General features: G+C 36.7%; 1 protein-coding gene across 1 annotated transcript in view; it reads right to left on the reverse strand.

The window, feature by feature from the left end:
- LOC124358100 overlaps positions 1-16,820 on the reverse strand; it is a 28,630-nt gene extending 11,810 nt beyond the window's left edge. The window contains exons 1-20 of the mRNA XM_046810394.1: positions 16,666-16,820; positions 12,851-13,004; positions 9,356-9,493; positions 8,915-9,139; positions 8,726-8,785; positions 8,369-8,428; positions 8,190-8,249; positions 8,010-8,069; positions 7,640-7,890; positions 7,461-7,536; positions 7,284-7,357; positions 7,121-7,178; positions 6,951-6,998; positions 6,744-6,817; positions 6,577-6,637; positions 6,398-6,457; positions 5,685-5,744; positions 4,969-5,028; positions 4,527-4,852; positions 2,131-2,308 (exon numbers count right to left, since the gene is read on the reverse strand). Of these exons, the coding sequence (XP_046666350.1) occupies positions 2,131-2,308; positions 4,527-4,852; positions 4,969-5,028; positions 5,685-5,744; positions 6,398-6,457; positions 6,577-6,637; positions 6,744-6,817; positions 6,951-6,998; positions 7,121-7,178; positions 7,284-7,357; positions 7,461-7,536; positions 7,640-7,890; positions 8,010-8,069; positions 8,190-8,249; positions 8,369-8,428; positions 8,726-8,785; positions 8,915-9,139; positions 9,356-9,493; positions 12,851-13,000 (2,079 nt within the window). The 5' untranslated portion in view covers positions 13,001-13,004; positions 16,666-16,820. The remainder of the gene's footprint in view (positions 1-2,130; positions 2,309-4,526; positions 4,853-4,968; positions 5,029-5,684; positions 5,745-6,397; positions 6,458-6,576; positions 6,638-6,743; positions 6,818-6,950; positions 6,999-7,120; positions 7,179-7,283; positions 7,358-7,460; positions 7,537-7,639; positions 7,891-8,009; positions 8,070-8,189; positions 8,250-8,368; positions 8,429-8,725; positions 8,786-8,914; positions 9,140-9,355; positions 9,494-12,850; positions 13,005-16,665) is intronic.
- Between the last annotated feature and the right edge of the window lie 239 nt (positions 16,821-17,059).

Here is a 17,059-nt window from a genome sequence, read left to right on the forward strand (position 1 = left end):
CACCTGTACTGCTGGTCTATATTGAGTGTTAATAACCACAGAGTAATAAAGTATATACCTTATTACTCTGTGTTAATAACTATTCATATGAGACAGCGAGCGTTCTATGGCAGTCAACGTGTTAAGAATGGTGAAATTATGAATTTGCATAAGAACTGCAAGGAAGTGCTGACACCTAGCGAGCATTGCACGAACTAACTGTGTGATGTTCGCTAGTTGAGAATACCTTCTTATATAATCTGGTAGCAGACAATAGAATAAATACTCTGAATCATGTTATTACGTCATGGATGTATTTTATGACATTCCTGCTAAAGAAATATTCGGTTTTAGACGTTAAGAGTCAAATTAATGACAAACTACAGCCAAAGAGTTCTTCGACAGTTTAAACGCGATTGAAGTTTTTTCAGTGCCAAATCTATGACATATATAATAACAATATATATAATATACACACAATATATATAATAAACAATATAATGACCTGGACCAGATTGTTCATGACTTTAATTTACACCAAAAGCATAAAACAATGGAAGAAATAAAAACAGGAAAAGAAACAATAGTAGGATAATAAAAGACTAATAGGAGATAAACTGATACTTACAACACAGACTTCTTAATTCACTTAACTATCACAGGTAGATTTCACATGAAACCTACCATTCATTTGGGATTCATTTTATATTTCAATTAAGTTTAAAACGTCAATTTCGATCAATGTTACATTAATTTAAAAAAAAATCAATCGTCAACACCGTAATTTCATTCGATTCAGCAGTTAACAAAATAGCTTTATTGATCCCAGCGATTTGTCATGAACTCATCAATGGTATAAAACGCATTCGAGATTTGATGTTACTGCAGTTACAATTTTCTTTATGACGGAAAATTTCTGGTTCTTCGAATGACGTTCAGGCCGATCATTGACATTTAGAGTGTTACTGCGTTAACATTTTCTTTCTTGGCAAAGAATTTCATGTTCATCGAATGACGTTCAGGCCGATCACTGAGATTTAGAGTGTTACTGCGTTAAAACTTTCTTTCTTAGCGAAGAATTTCATGTCCTTCGAATGACGTCCGGGCCGGGGATGAGTCTAATCCATTGTCACTGATTTGAAATTTGTAGGTATAATAACATTGTTACTTTTATGATTTATAGATGTATGTTTCTTGTGAATTCACTTCGTTTTCCCCAGTGAACGTTTTGCTAATACTTTAGTTGTTTTTATAGGTTACGCTATAACTGTTGTAGAATTTCGAATGGTGTTTTACTGAATGTGTAATAACCATAGCTACTAATTTCAACAATCACACAATTTGCAAGAGGAAAATTTTCGTGATAACTACATAGCATTTGTTTATTACAAAAGGCAAAGCTAGGTGTTAAATTTCGTCTCTACCACTTAACCTCTAAAATCTAGGCTTGGACGGGCAGACTACTTAGCTGACTCCGAAAAGTTCCCACAGCTCTGGTTTCCTGAAGCAAATTTTACTGTTACCTTATGCTCATCTATCTACCAGATCTCATCACCAGAGCCGAAAATGCGACAAAATTTAGCAAGTATCTGGGATCAGAATCAATCACGTTCAAAGGCTCAGAAATACTGTTTTTAATCTATTCCTGTAGATACTTTTAGATGACTGAATAATCTAGCATTGGTGTTTTGATCATTACTGTATAATCTGCTACACAAACCCTCGTAGAGGGTTTAAACTGGATGTCAGATGATGATGGACCCTACTCGCTAGCCATACTCATCAGACTTTACAATATTATTCAGGCTAATGAGAATGTTTTCCTGTTTTAAACTAGACAAGAACAGAATATGCACTGCCAACACAACTAACTTATAGGGAAGAGAGGGAAACCTCTTTGGGATGGTTAATTTAGGACTGAAGTGAAGGAAACTTTAAATCAGCTTTAAATCCTTCTAAGGATAGAACATTTTATCAGCTACTTTCCAGAGCCTCATTCAAACTTACATCACCCTACCTTTGCGCAGTTTTGATCCATTTCTCTTGAAGGTAAACGTTGCGTATAGTTAGAGTTATTCGCCATCAAGGATGAAGTAAAATCACAAACTATTACCTGTTACATTTAATACATAACACTTTAAGGCATCTCACCTCTTCCGCCTGAGGGTATTCCAGCTCAGGGAAGACTTTGCGGGCCAGGACACTCAGCTGTTGGGTTCTGTTCACTTCTGCCAGTTGAGTCTCCTCATATCCTCCCAGCAAGCACAAATTGTACAGCCAGCTGGAGCTCGCTGCTTTGTACACAGGACACAAGGCTATCTTGTGGATCCTTCAAAAATATCTTACACTCTAAAAACCATTAAAAGCACATCTATTTTGCATATCTATTATTAAACATATCTATTTTAGCATAGTGTTTATAGGTTCATTTGTGCCAGTGGATATATAAACAGGTAATATGTATATACAAACGTTACATCCATAGTTAAAATAACAAAATAAGACAAAAAAAGGTTTAGAATAAAATATTTTTATCTAAGGAAATAACTAAGTGTAATTTTCACTTCTTGAGAAAGATAAGTCAGCTAGCAATTTGCTGTTTGGTTGCAACCAGTCTTTGTCGTACATTGGATGCTGATGTACCATCTACAATACATTGGATGCTGATGTACCATCTACAATACATTGGATGTTGGTGTACTATCTACAATACATTGGATGCTGATGTACCGTATACAATACACTGGATGCTGATGTACCGTATACAATACATTGGATGCTGGTGTACCATATACAATACATTGTATGCTGATGTACCGTCTATAATACATTGGATGTTGGTGTACTATATATAATACACTGGATGCTGATGTACCATTATTAACAGATTGGATCTCTTTAGGGAAGTACCCGAGCTTAAAAAGCTCTGAACAGCTGGACGTCAGTCATTATTTTGATGTCATTTAGTCGTAAAGGACATCAAAATGATTACATTCAAACGAAAATTGTGTTAGCGCACATTTTAAAATGAAAAATAACTTCCAAATAGCCTCTAAAAAGTAATATAGGTAGATAATACCGTTCAAAATTAAGATAACCATGGTGTACCTTGTTTCTCTCAAAGGCAGTATGCTGTTGAAATGGCAAAACTGTCAGTAAAGGAATCAAGAGGCGGATTAAATGAATTAAACTATTAATAATAAACATGTGATGGATTTAAACCTGGCGATATTTTACATGTATCGAATTAAAAAAATCAAAATAGTTTATTTTTCATGGACATTTACATGTATTCCAGAATAGTAAGTACGTGTATATACATAAAGCAACTAAATGCTAAACGCAATCTAAAAATATGTTTATATTATTAGTGTAGTTATGTTAGGAAGAAATGATTCAATTTGAATGTTGAATTTAGTTCCAGTTCACCTTCCTTTTATTGTCTGGTATCTGACGCTGTCTCATACCTGGAATCTAGAGTCACGTTCGTCTGAAGAGATCTAAAGAATTTCTACATCGTTTTGACACAGACAGATGAAGTGACATACTCATTGTCTCATCAGGTACACAATATATGATTGTGGGTAGGTTTAAAAGTGCAAACTGACACAGAAGAGGTGAAAATGGAGCGAAGGGTTAGGATATGTTCTCGGAGAAACACCTCCCCACAGCTCTTCCGGCTCCCCAGGCGAACACAATAGACGAAAAGCCTTTTTTTCTGCAATTTGAAGACTCTTTGTAACAAAGAAGATGAAGCTTCAAATGTTAATGTACACATGACATTATGCCGTAGATTACAGAGGAAAATTAGCCATGGTATACCATTTTTAGTGCACTGCAATTCAGGAGATTGGAAAAACACCTCAAGGAAAACACTATGCAGAGTTGAGTTTAGACCAAAGGGAATCAACATGGCGATGGCAAGAAAATCCAGTATCCAAATGAACACCCAAGAAACAGTCTGAATCAACCTCAGTGATGTCGACCTCGTCCAGAGCAACAAGGCCTTTAAAACTGTTTTGAATAACTATCTCAGCAAATTTTAGTAATATTAAATTGTACCTACTTTAGAAGGACAAGGCAGCTAGCAATTCCCTGTTTGGTTGCAACCAGTCTCTATTGTACATCGGATGCTGATGTACCATCTACAGTACATTGGAAGATGGTGTACCATGTATAATGCATTGGATGCTGATGTATCATCTATAATACATTTGATTTTGATGTACCATCTATAATACATTTGACGCTGATTTACCATTAATAACAGACTGGATCGTTTTACGGAGGTGCCCGAGCTTGAAAAGCAAACAGCTAGACTGACTGAATGACATCAAAATGATTATATTTAAAAAAAATCTGTTAACGCACATTTTAAAATGAAACATAAACTCCAAACAGTCTTTAAAAAAGTAATATAGGTCGGTAGATAATACCGTTAAAAGTAAGTTAGTCAATGGTGTGTACCTTGTTTCTCTCAAAGGCAGTATACTGTTGAAATGGAAAAAAAAAAACTCTTGCTCTTGCCATACAATGAGAACACTCACAAGTCAATGTAGAATACTCCGTACTGCGGTGTTGGAGGATGCTTGAAGGCAGGAGGAGCTGACGTGTCCCTGTACAGTCCTAGGTTGTACTTGCGACAGACGGTCTGTATCCTGAGCAGGCGTTCAGCGTTGGAAATTTCAGCTTGTCTCTGTAATATGTAGACTCTTATCAAGTAGAACGATATGACGTATTCAATACATAACTTAATGTATAATCCTAATATATAAGCATGAGCTGACGTGTCCCTGTACAGTCCTAGGTTGTACTTGCGACAGACGGTCTGTATCCTGAGCAGGCGTTCAGCGTTGGAAATTTCAGCTTGTCTCTGTAATATGTAGACTCTTATCAAGTAGAACGATATGACGTATTCAATACATAACTTAATGTATAATCCTAATATAAGTATGAGCTGATGTGTCCCTGTACAGTCCTAGGTTGTACTTGCGACAGACGGTCTGTATCCTGAGCAGGGCGTTCAGCGTTGGAGATTTCAGCTTGTCTCTGTAATATGTAGACTCTTATCAAGTAGAAACGATATGACGTATTCAATACATAACTTAATGTATAATCCTAATATATAAGCATGAGCTGATGTGTCCCTGTACAGTCCTAGGTTGTACTTGCGACAGACGGTCTGTATCCTGAGCAGGCGTTCAGCGTTGGAAATTTCAGCTTGTCTCTGTAATATGTAGACTCTTATCAAGTAGAACGATATGACGTATTCAATACATAACTTTAATGTATAATCCTAATATATTAAGCATGAGCTGATGTGTCCCTGTACAGTCCTAGGTTGTACTTGCGACAGACGGTCTGTATCCTGAGCAGGCGTTCAGCGTTGGAAATTTCAGCTTGTCTCTGTAATATGTAGACTCTTATCAAGTAGAACGATATGACGTATTCAATACATAACTTAATGTATAATCCTAATATATAAGCATGAGCTGATGTGTCCCTGTACAGTCCTAGGTTTGTACTTGCGACAGGACGGTCTGTATCCTGAGCAGGCGTTTCAGCGTTGGAAAATTTCAGCTTGTCTCTGTAATATGTAGACTCTTATCAAGTAGAACGATATGACGTATTCAATACATAACTTAATGTATAATCCTAATATATAAGCATGAGCTGATGTGTCCCTGTACAGTCCTAGGTTGTACTTGCGACAGACTGTTCTGTATCCTGAGCAGACGTTCAGCGTTGGAGATTTCAGCTTGTCTCTGTAACATGTAGACTCTTATCAAGTAGAACGATGATGTATTCAATACATAACTGTAATGTATAATCCTAATATATAAGCATGAGCTGATGTGTCCCTGTACAGTCCTAGGTTGTACTTGCGACAGACTGTCTGTATCCTGAGCAGACGTTCAGCGTTGGAGATTTCAGCTTGTCTCTGCAACATGTAGATCTTATCAAGTAGAACGAGATAACGTATTCAATACATAACTGTAATGTATAATCCTAATATATAAGCATGAGCTGATGTGTCCCTGTACAGTCCTAGGTTGTACTTGCGACAGACGGTCTGTATCCTGAGGCAGGCGTTCAGCGTTGGAAAATTTCAGCTTGTCTCTGTAATATGTAGACTACTTATCAAGTAGAACGATATGACGTATTCAATACATAACTTAATGTATAAATCCTAATATATAAGCATGAGCTGATGTGTCCCTGTACAGTCCTAGGTTGTACTTGCGACAGACGGTCTGTATCCTGAGCAGGCGTTCAGCGTTGGAAATTTCAGCTTGTCTCTGTAATATGTAGACTCTTATCAAGTAGAACGATATGACGTATTCAATACATAACTTAATGTATTAATCCTAATATATAAGCATGAGCTGATGTGTCCCTGTACAGTCCTAGGTTGTACTTGCGACAGAACGGTCTGTATCCTGAGCAGGCGTTCAGCGTTGGAAATTTCAGCTTGTCTCTGTAATATGTAGACTCTTATCAAGTAGAAACGATATGACGTATTCAATACATAACTTAATGTATAATCCTAATATATAAGCATGAGCTGATGTGTCCCTGTACAGTCCTAGGTTGTACTTGCGACAGACGGTCTGTATCCTGAGCAGGGGCGTTCAGCGTTGGAAATTTCAGCTTGTCTCTGTAATATGTAGACTCTTATCAAGTAGTAGAACGATATGACGTATTCAATACATAACTTAATGTATAATCCTAAAATATAAGCATGAGCTGATGTGTCCCTGTACAGTCCTAGGTTGTACTTGCGACAGACGGTCTGTATCCTGAGCAGACGTTCAGCGTTGGAGATTTCAGCTTGTCTCTGTAACATGTAGACTCTTATCAAGTAGAACGATATGACGTATTCAATACATAACTGTAATGTATAATCCTAATATATAAGCATGAGCTGATGACGTGTCCCTGTACAGTCCTAGGTTGTACTTGCGACAGACGGTCTGTATCCTGAGCAGACGTTCAGCGTTGGAGATTTCAGCTTGTCTCTGCAAACATGTAGACTCTTACCAAGTAGAACGATATGACGTATTCAATACATAACTGTTAATTGTATAATCCTAATATATAAGCATGAGCTGATGTGTCCCTGTACAGTCCTAGGTTGTACTTGCGACAGACGGTCTGTATCCTGAGCAGCGTTCAGCGTTGGAGATTTCAGCTTCTCTCTGTAATATGTAGACTCTTTACCAAGTAGAACGATATGACGTATTCAATACATAACTGTAATGTATAATCCTAATATATAAGCATGAGCTGATGTGTCCCTGTACAGTCCTAGGTTGTACTTGCGACAGACGGTCTGTATCCTGAGCAGGCGTTCAGCGTTGGAGATTTCAGCTTCTCTCTGTAATATGTAGACTCTTATCAAGTAGAACGATATGACGTATTCAATACATAACTTAATGTATAATCCTAATATATAAGCATGAGCTGATGTGTCCCTGTACAGTCCTAGGTTTGTACTTGCGACAGACTGTCTGTATCCTGAGCAGGACGTTCAGCGTTGGAGATTTCAGCTTCTCTCTGTAATATGTAGACTCTTATCAAGTAGAACGATATGACGTATTCAATACATAACTTAATGTATAATCCTAATATATAAGCATGAGCTGATGTGTCCCTGTACAGTCCTAGGTTGTACTTGCGACAGACTGTCTGTATCCTGTGCAGACGTTCAGCGTTGGAGATTTCAGCTTCTCTCTGTAATATGTAGACTCTTATCAAGTAGAACGAGATGACGTATTCAATACATAACTTAATGTATAATCCTAATATATAAGCATGAGCTGATGTGTCCCTGTACAGTCCTAGGTTGTACTTGCGACAGACGGTCTGTATCCTGAGCAGGCGTTCAGCGTTGGAGATTTCAGCTTCTCTCTGTAATATGTAGGACTCTTATCAAGTAGAACGATATGACGTATTCAATACATAACTTAATGTATAATCCTAATATATAAGCATGAGCTGATGTGTCCCTGTACAGTCCTAGGTTGTACTTGCGACAGACTGTCTGTATCTGAGCAGGACGTTTCAGCGTTGGAGATTTCAGCTTCTCTCTGTAATATGTAGACTCTTATCAAGTAGAACGAGATAACGTATTCAATACATAACTGTAATGTATAATCCTAATATATAAGCATGAGCTGATGTTGTCCCTGTACAGTCCTAGGTTGTACTTGCGACAGACCGGTCTGTATCCTGAGCAGGCGTTCAGCGTTGGAGATTTCAGCTTGTCTCTGTAATATGTAGACTCTTATCAAGTAGAACGAGATAACGTATTCAATACATAACTGTAATGTATAATCCTAATATATAAGCATGAGCTGATGTGTCCCTGTACAGTCCTAGGTTGTACTTGCGACAGACGGTCCTGTATCCTGAGCAGGCGTTCAGCGTTGGAGATTTCAGCTTCTCTCTGTAATATGTAGGACTCTTATCAAGTAGAACGATATGACGTATTCATACATAACTGTAATGTATAATCCTAATTATAAGCATGAGCTGATGTGTCCCTGTACAGTCCTAGGTTGTACTTGCGACAGACTGTCTGTATCCTGAGCAGACGTTCAGCGTTGGAGATTTCAGCTTGTCTCTCTGTAATATGTAGATCTTTATCAAGTAGAACGATATGACGTATTCAATACATAACTTAATGTATAATCCTAATATATAAGCATGAGCTGATGTGTCCCTGTACAGTCCTAGGTTGTACTTGCGACAGACTGGTCTGTATCCTGAGCAGACGTTCAGCGTTGGAGATTTCAGCTTGTCTCTGCAACATGTAGACTTTACCAAGTAGAACGAGATAACGTATTCAATACATAACTTAATGTATAATTCCTAATATATAAGCATGAGCTGATGTGTCCCTGTACAGTCCTAGGTTGTACTTGCGACAGACTGTCTGTATCCTGAGCAGACGTTCAGCGTTGGAGATTTCAGCTTCTCTCTGTAATATGTAGACTCTTATCAAGTAGAACGATATGACGTATTCAATACATAACTTAATGTATAATCCTAATATATAAGCATGAGCTGATGTGTCCCTGTACAGTCCTAGGTTGTACTTGCGACAGACTGTCTGTATCCTGAGCAGACGTTCAGCGTTGGGAATTTCAGCTTCTCTCTGTAATATGTAGACTCTTATCAAGTAGAACGATATGACGTATTCAATACATAACTTATGTATAATCCTAATATATAAGTATGAGCTGATGTGTCCCTGTACAGTCCTAGGTTGTACTTGCGACAGACTGTCTGTATCCTGAGCAGACGTTCAGCGTTGGAGATTTCAAGCTTGTCTCTGTAATATGTAGACTCTTATCAAGTAGAACGATATGACGTATTCAATACATAACTTAATGTATAATCCTAATATATAAGTATGAGCTGACGTGTCCCTGTACAGTCCTAGGTTGTACTTGCGACAGACTGTCTGTATCCTGAGCAGACGTTCAGCGTTGGAGATTTCAGCTTGTCTCTGTAACATGTAGACTCTTATCAAGTAGAACCAGCTGATGTATTCAATACATAACTGTAATGTATAATTCCTAATATATAAGCATGAGCTGATGTGTCCCCTGTACAGTCCTAGTTTGTACTACCAGGCAAAACGGGGAGGGTGTTCAAATGGATGCAGTTCAAGGAGACGCAGTGTTCTTTTCAAACTGGTGGCCATCTTCACTGTCCATAAGAACAGTATTAGACTTCAGGCACTTTTATGTCCTGATTTTTGATTGCTGAAATATGGGAGATATCTCATTCAAAAAATATAATTCATACCGTCTTTATACAGTTTTTGGCTAAAAGAAAAATATAATTTTATTTCATCGTTTTATATACAAAAAGAAGGATATACTCATCATGAAAATAATTCTAAAGTGTAAGAATATTAATAAGACCTTTAAATAAGATGTTTCACAGCTGCAATCAAAACTAAGAATACAACAGTATGTCTTGAGGTTTAACATTGTTCTTAAGGGGGTGCTCAAGATCGTGTTTTAAGTAAAGCCGAGTCTTAAGTAGTTCCAGAGTTTAATAAATTCCTCCCTTGGAAATATTTGATCCTGTAACAATAACTTGCCAATGGCGCAGTGAAGCGGGTAAAACGCTTATCGCAAGATAATCAGATCAAGCAACGTCGAGCGTGGCTGTTGCTTGGATGGGTGACAGCTGAACGATCCTGTCCTTGCAAGCAGCACGCCTGCCCGGCCGTTGATGGTGGTTTGGAAGTCACCCTTAAGCCGTTGGTCCCCAGGTTAAGTGTTAGAGAGAGCTTCTTAGCCCCAACTTCGCCTGGCAAAATAAGACTTTAATAAAAGTTGCTTCAGCTGCTTTTTATTTTCCACGATTCACTTCCATTCACATTAAAAATGGAACTAAAATGGACTAAAATATTACTTTAGTCAAAATGCATCTACTTCCGACGCTTGTATTCTGCTTCTGACATAAAAGGAAGAGTGTGCTATCCCTTTGCTTTTCATTTAACTACAGTAACACTGTTAACGGAGACAACCAGTTTAGATAACCTGATGTGCAAAACATTATTCTCAGCTTTGTTCATCGAAATGGGTTTTAGAACACTGCCTTATTTTCAATGCATTAGATGGTTTAGTCGTCACTGGTGCAATCTAAAATAAAAATTAGATAGTAACTTTGTCTTTTCAATCTGCATAACACTACTGATCTAGCACTGTATTCAATATTTTCTAAAATTTAAATGTAAACAAATGTTTAAGCCACTTTTGTGAACTTCGGCTGAAACTGTCAACAGCTGTTTAGAGTCACTTAACTTACGTGTCGCAAATATTGGGTGAAGTGAATAAAGCTGAGCAAATGCTCTTTCCTCCAAAAAATGAGTACGTACTCCAGTTTCACGTGAATAAAAAGAACTTGCTCAGTGGAGGCTCGGAGCACTTTCTCATGTTGACGACTAGACAATTGACTTGGAGTATCTACTCACCTTTTTAGGTGAATAAAACTAGGCACTTCCTCCAAAATGTGAGCAGGTACTCCAGAAATTACCGATCTACTCATTAGTAGATACAACTTGCTCAAGTAAAAACGTTCAATCTTGTGAGGACAGAGTTTTACCTATTCGTGCTGTAAAATTTTACAGAGTGCGTCGGGTATCTCTAGAGCAAGACTACCGAGCTCTTTATCGTTTTAATGAAATGAATGTTGAGTGGATTAGTGATAATTTTCTTGGGGAAAACTTTGAAAGGCGTGGTGGTGCGCTTCCCAATTTGGACAGAATGCGTACTTTTCTTTGATATGCTGATGATCCTGGGTTTCAGAGTGGTGTTGCCGAAGATGTTGGTATCGCCAGAACTACAGTCACAAAAACCATTTCAGATGTAATGGCAGCTATGAAGAAAAACGTATGGATAAAATTTCCTTCTACAATAGAAGAAATGGAACAACAAAAAGCTAATTGGCAAGAAAAATACAGATTTCCTTCAGCCATTGGAGCTGTTGACTGCACTCAAATACCTATAGGCAAGCCTTCTGACCATGGCGATGAATATATCAATAGAAAAGAGGTTTCCAAGTATAAATGTGCAGGCAACTTGTAATTTTGCTGAATAGTTCACAAGCGTAGATGCTTCTTGGCCAGGTTCAGTGCATGATGCACGAATTTAGAGAAATTCAGATATTTACAGAATTATGGAATTCAATCAAGCTAATGCACTTCTAATTGGAGATTTAGGATACGGGATAGCTCCCTGGATTATGACGCCCTATGAAAACCCAATAACTGCTAGAGAAAGGGCATACAATCTGTGTTTGGCCCAAGAAAGAGTAATAATTGAACGTTGTTTTGGTCAGTTGAAACGTTTACAAACGTCAGCAAAACAAAATTAGGATTAAAACTGAAAATGTTCCATCGATGGTTGTTTGTTGCTTTATTCTTCATAATGTAGCAAAAAGACTAAGTGATGAAGACTTTGACTTTAACATTGAGGAAAGGCAAAACAATGAAGTTGGCAATGTAGAGAATCGTAACGAAAAGACTAAGTGATGAAGACTTTGACTTTAACATTGAGGAAAGGCAAAACAATGAAGTTTGCAATGTAGAGAATCGTAACGAAAGAGACATCCGCAATAGAGGACAACAGAGAAGAAACGAAATTGCTCGGCTGATACATGGAGCTTAACAGCTTAAAAAGAATGTACTGTGTAAATAAATAAAAAAATACCTACCTACTTCCAATTCAAAAAAACAAACACAAAAAAAACAATACCAAAAATACTTAAACTCTGGGGTCGTAATGACCGTTTTTACATGCGTACAACTTTCAATAGAGCCAGTCTTACAGCCGTAAAGCCAGTGTCTGGGACAGTCGCTCAAGGGTCTTATGTAGGCAGTGTGTACAACCGCGTATACAACAAGATAGGGAAAGGGAACTGTGAGCACTTGCTCCATTTGCCTGAGCAAGTCCTCTGGCCCAATATTGACTTTTTATTCACATCAAATCAGAGCACTTACTCGTGTTAGAAGGAGTTACTCCTCACTACCTGAGCATCTGCTACGGAGCATGTACTCCAACTTTATTCACTTCACCAATTATAATTACTTTCCAGAATAATTAAATATTCTGAGAAACTCTTTCCGATGTTTCTCGCCCTTTAAACCTTACTTGGACTTCTGAAATGTTTCAAAACCAAAATTAGCAAAATCGGTCCTAGCCGTTCTCGATTTTTAGTGAGAACGTCATTTCATTTACATATTATACACATACATTTTGGATTAGCAATAAAAAAATTACAAAACCGTTACAGTAAATTAGACTCATCAGTTCAGTATTGTGTTAATAAAATATGTTAATGAACTCACAATGAGATCTTGAATCTGGGACTGGCTGAGACTGATGGTGGGGGTGGTACCTGGGCCGCCGAACCTCAGCAGGGAGAGCGCAGCGAACAGACAGATCAGGACAACCAGTGCAGCAAACGACCGGCGGCAGGACAGCCATCGTATCCGCATCTATCTGCATCGTTAAATCAGTAGGCTGGCCAGCACAACACATATTAGGTAGATTCCATAGAAATCTGCCTATAGGAATCACCCTAATGATGGAATTACTAAAGAATATTTTAATAGTTTTACTCCAATATACAGTGAGTAAAAAAGTCCCTTACGTGCTTGATAATTCCAGAACCATTACAGGTAAAGCAATAAAACTTGGTACTACATACTTACTGCTCCTATAAATGGACTTTTTTAAGTAACCACCATATTTTTGTCATGTCAAGGGGGTGGCCCGCAAGTCTAGTATTCATGTACTAAATTTAACTTTCACAACTTGAGCCAAGACAAGAATATTAAACCATCTAGAACAGGACCTATATTGTAAATGTTTCAAACTTTAAACCAGAGTAATTTTTTTTAAAGAGTGAACCCTTTGAGGTCGGATTTGCAGCATTGTACTCTACTAATAAAGACCTTTAATTTGATGTACTACTCGACCTATGCTCTCATTTAAGATTTTCTTATGACTCCTTGCGGGCCATCCCCTTCGATATGACAAGAAAATGGTAGTTACTTCAAAAAGTAGATTTATAGGTACAGTAATGATATACCAAGTTTTATTGCTTTAATTGTAATAGTGCGGGAGTTACCAAGCCAGTGCGGGTCTTTTTTTACATCTTGTATATGCCTGTAAAAACGGCAACTGCCGTAATTTTTAAACAGATTCAGACTTAATTTAGTACACAGACAGTATTCCTTTGTTTATTGAAAATGGGAGGTTTTAAAGAATAACAGGATTTCGGACATTTGCCTTCGTTATATGTTACAAACTGTATAACACAACGTTTCGAAGTTTGGAATCTATCCTCTTCGTCAGGTGGGTTAGGTATTAATACATACAAATATAAAAAACAGAAAAATTAAAAGAAAGGATAGAAAAGCGTTCAAACATACCCAAAAGCTGGTTGGAGTCCATTGTTTATACCTTTCTTCCTTTCTTTCTTCTTTCTGTATTTTATTTTGTATGTATTAATACTCCCTCACCTGACGCAGAGGATAGATTCCAATCCTCGAAAAGTTGTGTTATACCTTTTGTAACATATAACGATGTCCGGCAAATGTCTGAAATCCTGTTATCCCTTCAGAGACAGCATGCTTATACAGTCTCTCTGGACAGCTATGTAATTCCAAAATGTTTATTTCGTGTATTTTATAACATAAGTGAATATAATAAATTTCCTACTTAAATTAATTTTTTACCTGTCGATTTAAACGAAACAAAACCTGCAATTTTATAAATAAATTTGTCTTGTAAGGTTTCATAATGAAGGAGTTTGTAAATATTTGAAAGTGCTACGAGTACATTAACATGCCAATCTTTCGAGTGTTTTACAAATCCAGTTTGACATTCCATAATTATGATCGTACCAAACGAAATAACTGCCTTTTCTGCTTTCTAAACTTAACATTTATTTCTAATAAAACTAAATAATTTAATTCGTTTGATATGTAGTGTTACGAGATGCTACTGTACAACTAAATCTCAAAAGTACAAAACATTCATAAATAATTTTATAAAATAAAACTACTTGGTTTTTGGGTTTTGTGTATCAACAGCTGAAGAGTGATTTTCAATTGTTGTTCAATCATGCTTCATTATGTTGTACCGTTGCACTCCTTGCGGAGATTTTCTCAGGTAAAATTTTCTTATTTACAATATTAATACATAAACTAAATTGTAATATATTTAATTACTCCAATGTTCAAAATATTAGTTTTTAATTGTATACAAAAGTATGTACATTTCTAAAGCATTGTAAGAAAAATAAAAAATAAAAATATTGTAAAAAGAAATAAATTTTGATTGTATGTTTTCATTAAATTTTCAATCCTAATTTAAACTTAGGCATCGAATATTTACGAAGATTTTAAAATGTGGGGCCCTAATGGTAATTTAACACTCTAACAATTCGGAATGCGATAAAAATTGTATTTAAAGCATCGTGGCTTTTCGCGGCTAACTGCGGTTATGCTGCGAAATGTTCACGGCCTTTCTTAGAGGCCATCTGTGAGGTAAGACGAACATGTGTAGGAAATTCCACGTAAATCCGTAAAGGTTTTTGGTGTGGGAAATATCATTGTCATCTGACTGTTATGTGTATAGATTTTTTACGCATTTTTATTCTATTTAATGAGAAAAAACTATTAATAATAATAATAAAGATTGTTCACCATGAACATCTATAGACATTCAATAAAACTTGATCAATGCTGAACGGTAAGAAATGAAAAAGGAATTTCAATGCTGAATGTATATGCTGTTGTTCAATATTGAACAACATGAATAACAGTACATTCTAGAAGCTCTTGTCTTATTGGAATTATTTATAAATGTAAAAACAAACACGCCAATAATATCCTTTTTATTTCTGATTTTTTCTTTTTGATTTTGATTCTTTTTTGATAACTATTATAATAACGCTGTGCACAGCAACAAGAAACAGACTCGTCACCACGCACAAGCCTCTATGGCCCATGTGGGACTAACTTCTTGCATATTATGTGTACTATGCTTTTTGCAAATTTTGAAATAAATTTGATTTTTTTTTTTTCTGTGAGGCCTTTTGTGCTCAAGGAACACAAATCATCAGACCCACATAACTGAATAAAAGTAGTTAAAATAATAATATTCACATAAACAATTTTGTACTTAAATAAAAACACATGTCAATAAAAATACAAGGAAATAATATTATATGACAAGAAATTATGTCTATGTATATACAAACAATAAAAGTTGATACTTAATTAGATCAAATAAAGTAACCGTGAATTTTGAAAAGGCCCAGGTTCATTATTTACTAGATTATTTTGCTTCTGCTTTATAAACATTGTTTTATATGCATCGAGGAATTTTTATCTTGGATTTCTTTTAATAGTTTTGCAATTCATACTGGACACTTTTTCAAATGGAAAAATTATTAAAAGAAATATTATTATTTTAAGCAATTTTATTCAGTTATATGGGTTTGATGATGTGTTCCTCGAGCAAGAAAGGGCTCACAAAAATAAAAAGTATATTGTTGGAGTGTTTGTTTTTAAATGTATTAATAACAGTACTCTATCTGTATTTACTTTACATTTTTACAAACACGAAGTGTAAATAACAAGTTATGAATACACTTCAGTAAAAGATTTGATATCTGATGTATCGAAACTGACATTAAGGTGATGTACTATATAACTGTTTATATACATATTAATTTATACACAACACTAACTTTTTTATTCAGAAATTCACCGATCAATCTTAGAGCACAATTATTGATCAAGTACTACTTAACGTGATAATTCCTTTTATCATTTATTAAGGCGATACAAAATAGTACCTGGACTTAGATTTGTACTTAGCTAGGATATGAGTCAAGTGTCAGCTGTTCCAACTGACAGTTAATTCTCAGACAGACAAACAGACACAAAATGTCATTAATTCAATCAATCTCAAACTCCACAAATAACGCATTTGTGAAGAATACATAAATAAAACTGACATTACGTTCCCGCGTCTTAAAGTTTGGAACAGAGAAACAGGTTTTCGACACTAATGTGCAACAAATTAGAGACTCGAAAACAACCATCCGAAGCGAAACGGAAGACAGATGATCAACAACAACACTCACCTGATATTCGGGAGGCCGCGGCTAGCTCGCGACTCGGACTGACCGGCTGGCTGGTGCGGTTATCAGAGATGCACAGCGGTTGACCTTGGCTGCGGTGGTTGACCGCACTCTGAGTCTACGATCTCCATAAGCTGTGTGACACCACTCTGCTACTGCAGAGCCATCTCAATGCTGCGGAAGCACGGTCGTTGGGCACGGTCTCTTCCTGCACCGGCGATCTGCTCTGGCGACATTCTATTAGCTGAAACACGAACGTGTTTAAACGTCAGGATAGCCATCGTCAAGGCAAAACTATTGTTTTGAGGAAAAGAGAGAGTTGGTCGGCACTCATGAAATTCTACTGCTAGGGCCTCTCGGATCGCATTTCAATCTCAATCTCAACCTTTATATTGTC

The sequence above is a fragment of the Homalodisca vitripennis genome, chromosome 3, assembly GCF_021130785.1.
Source record: "Homalodisca vitripennis isolate AUS2020 chromosome 3, UT_GWSS_2.1, whole genome shotgun sequence".
Classification (NCBI taxonomy): Eukaryota; Metazoa; Arthropoda; class Insecta; order Hemiptera; family Cicadellidae; genus Homalodisca; species Homalodisca vitripennis.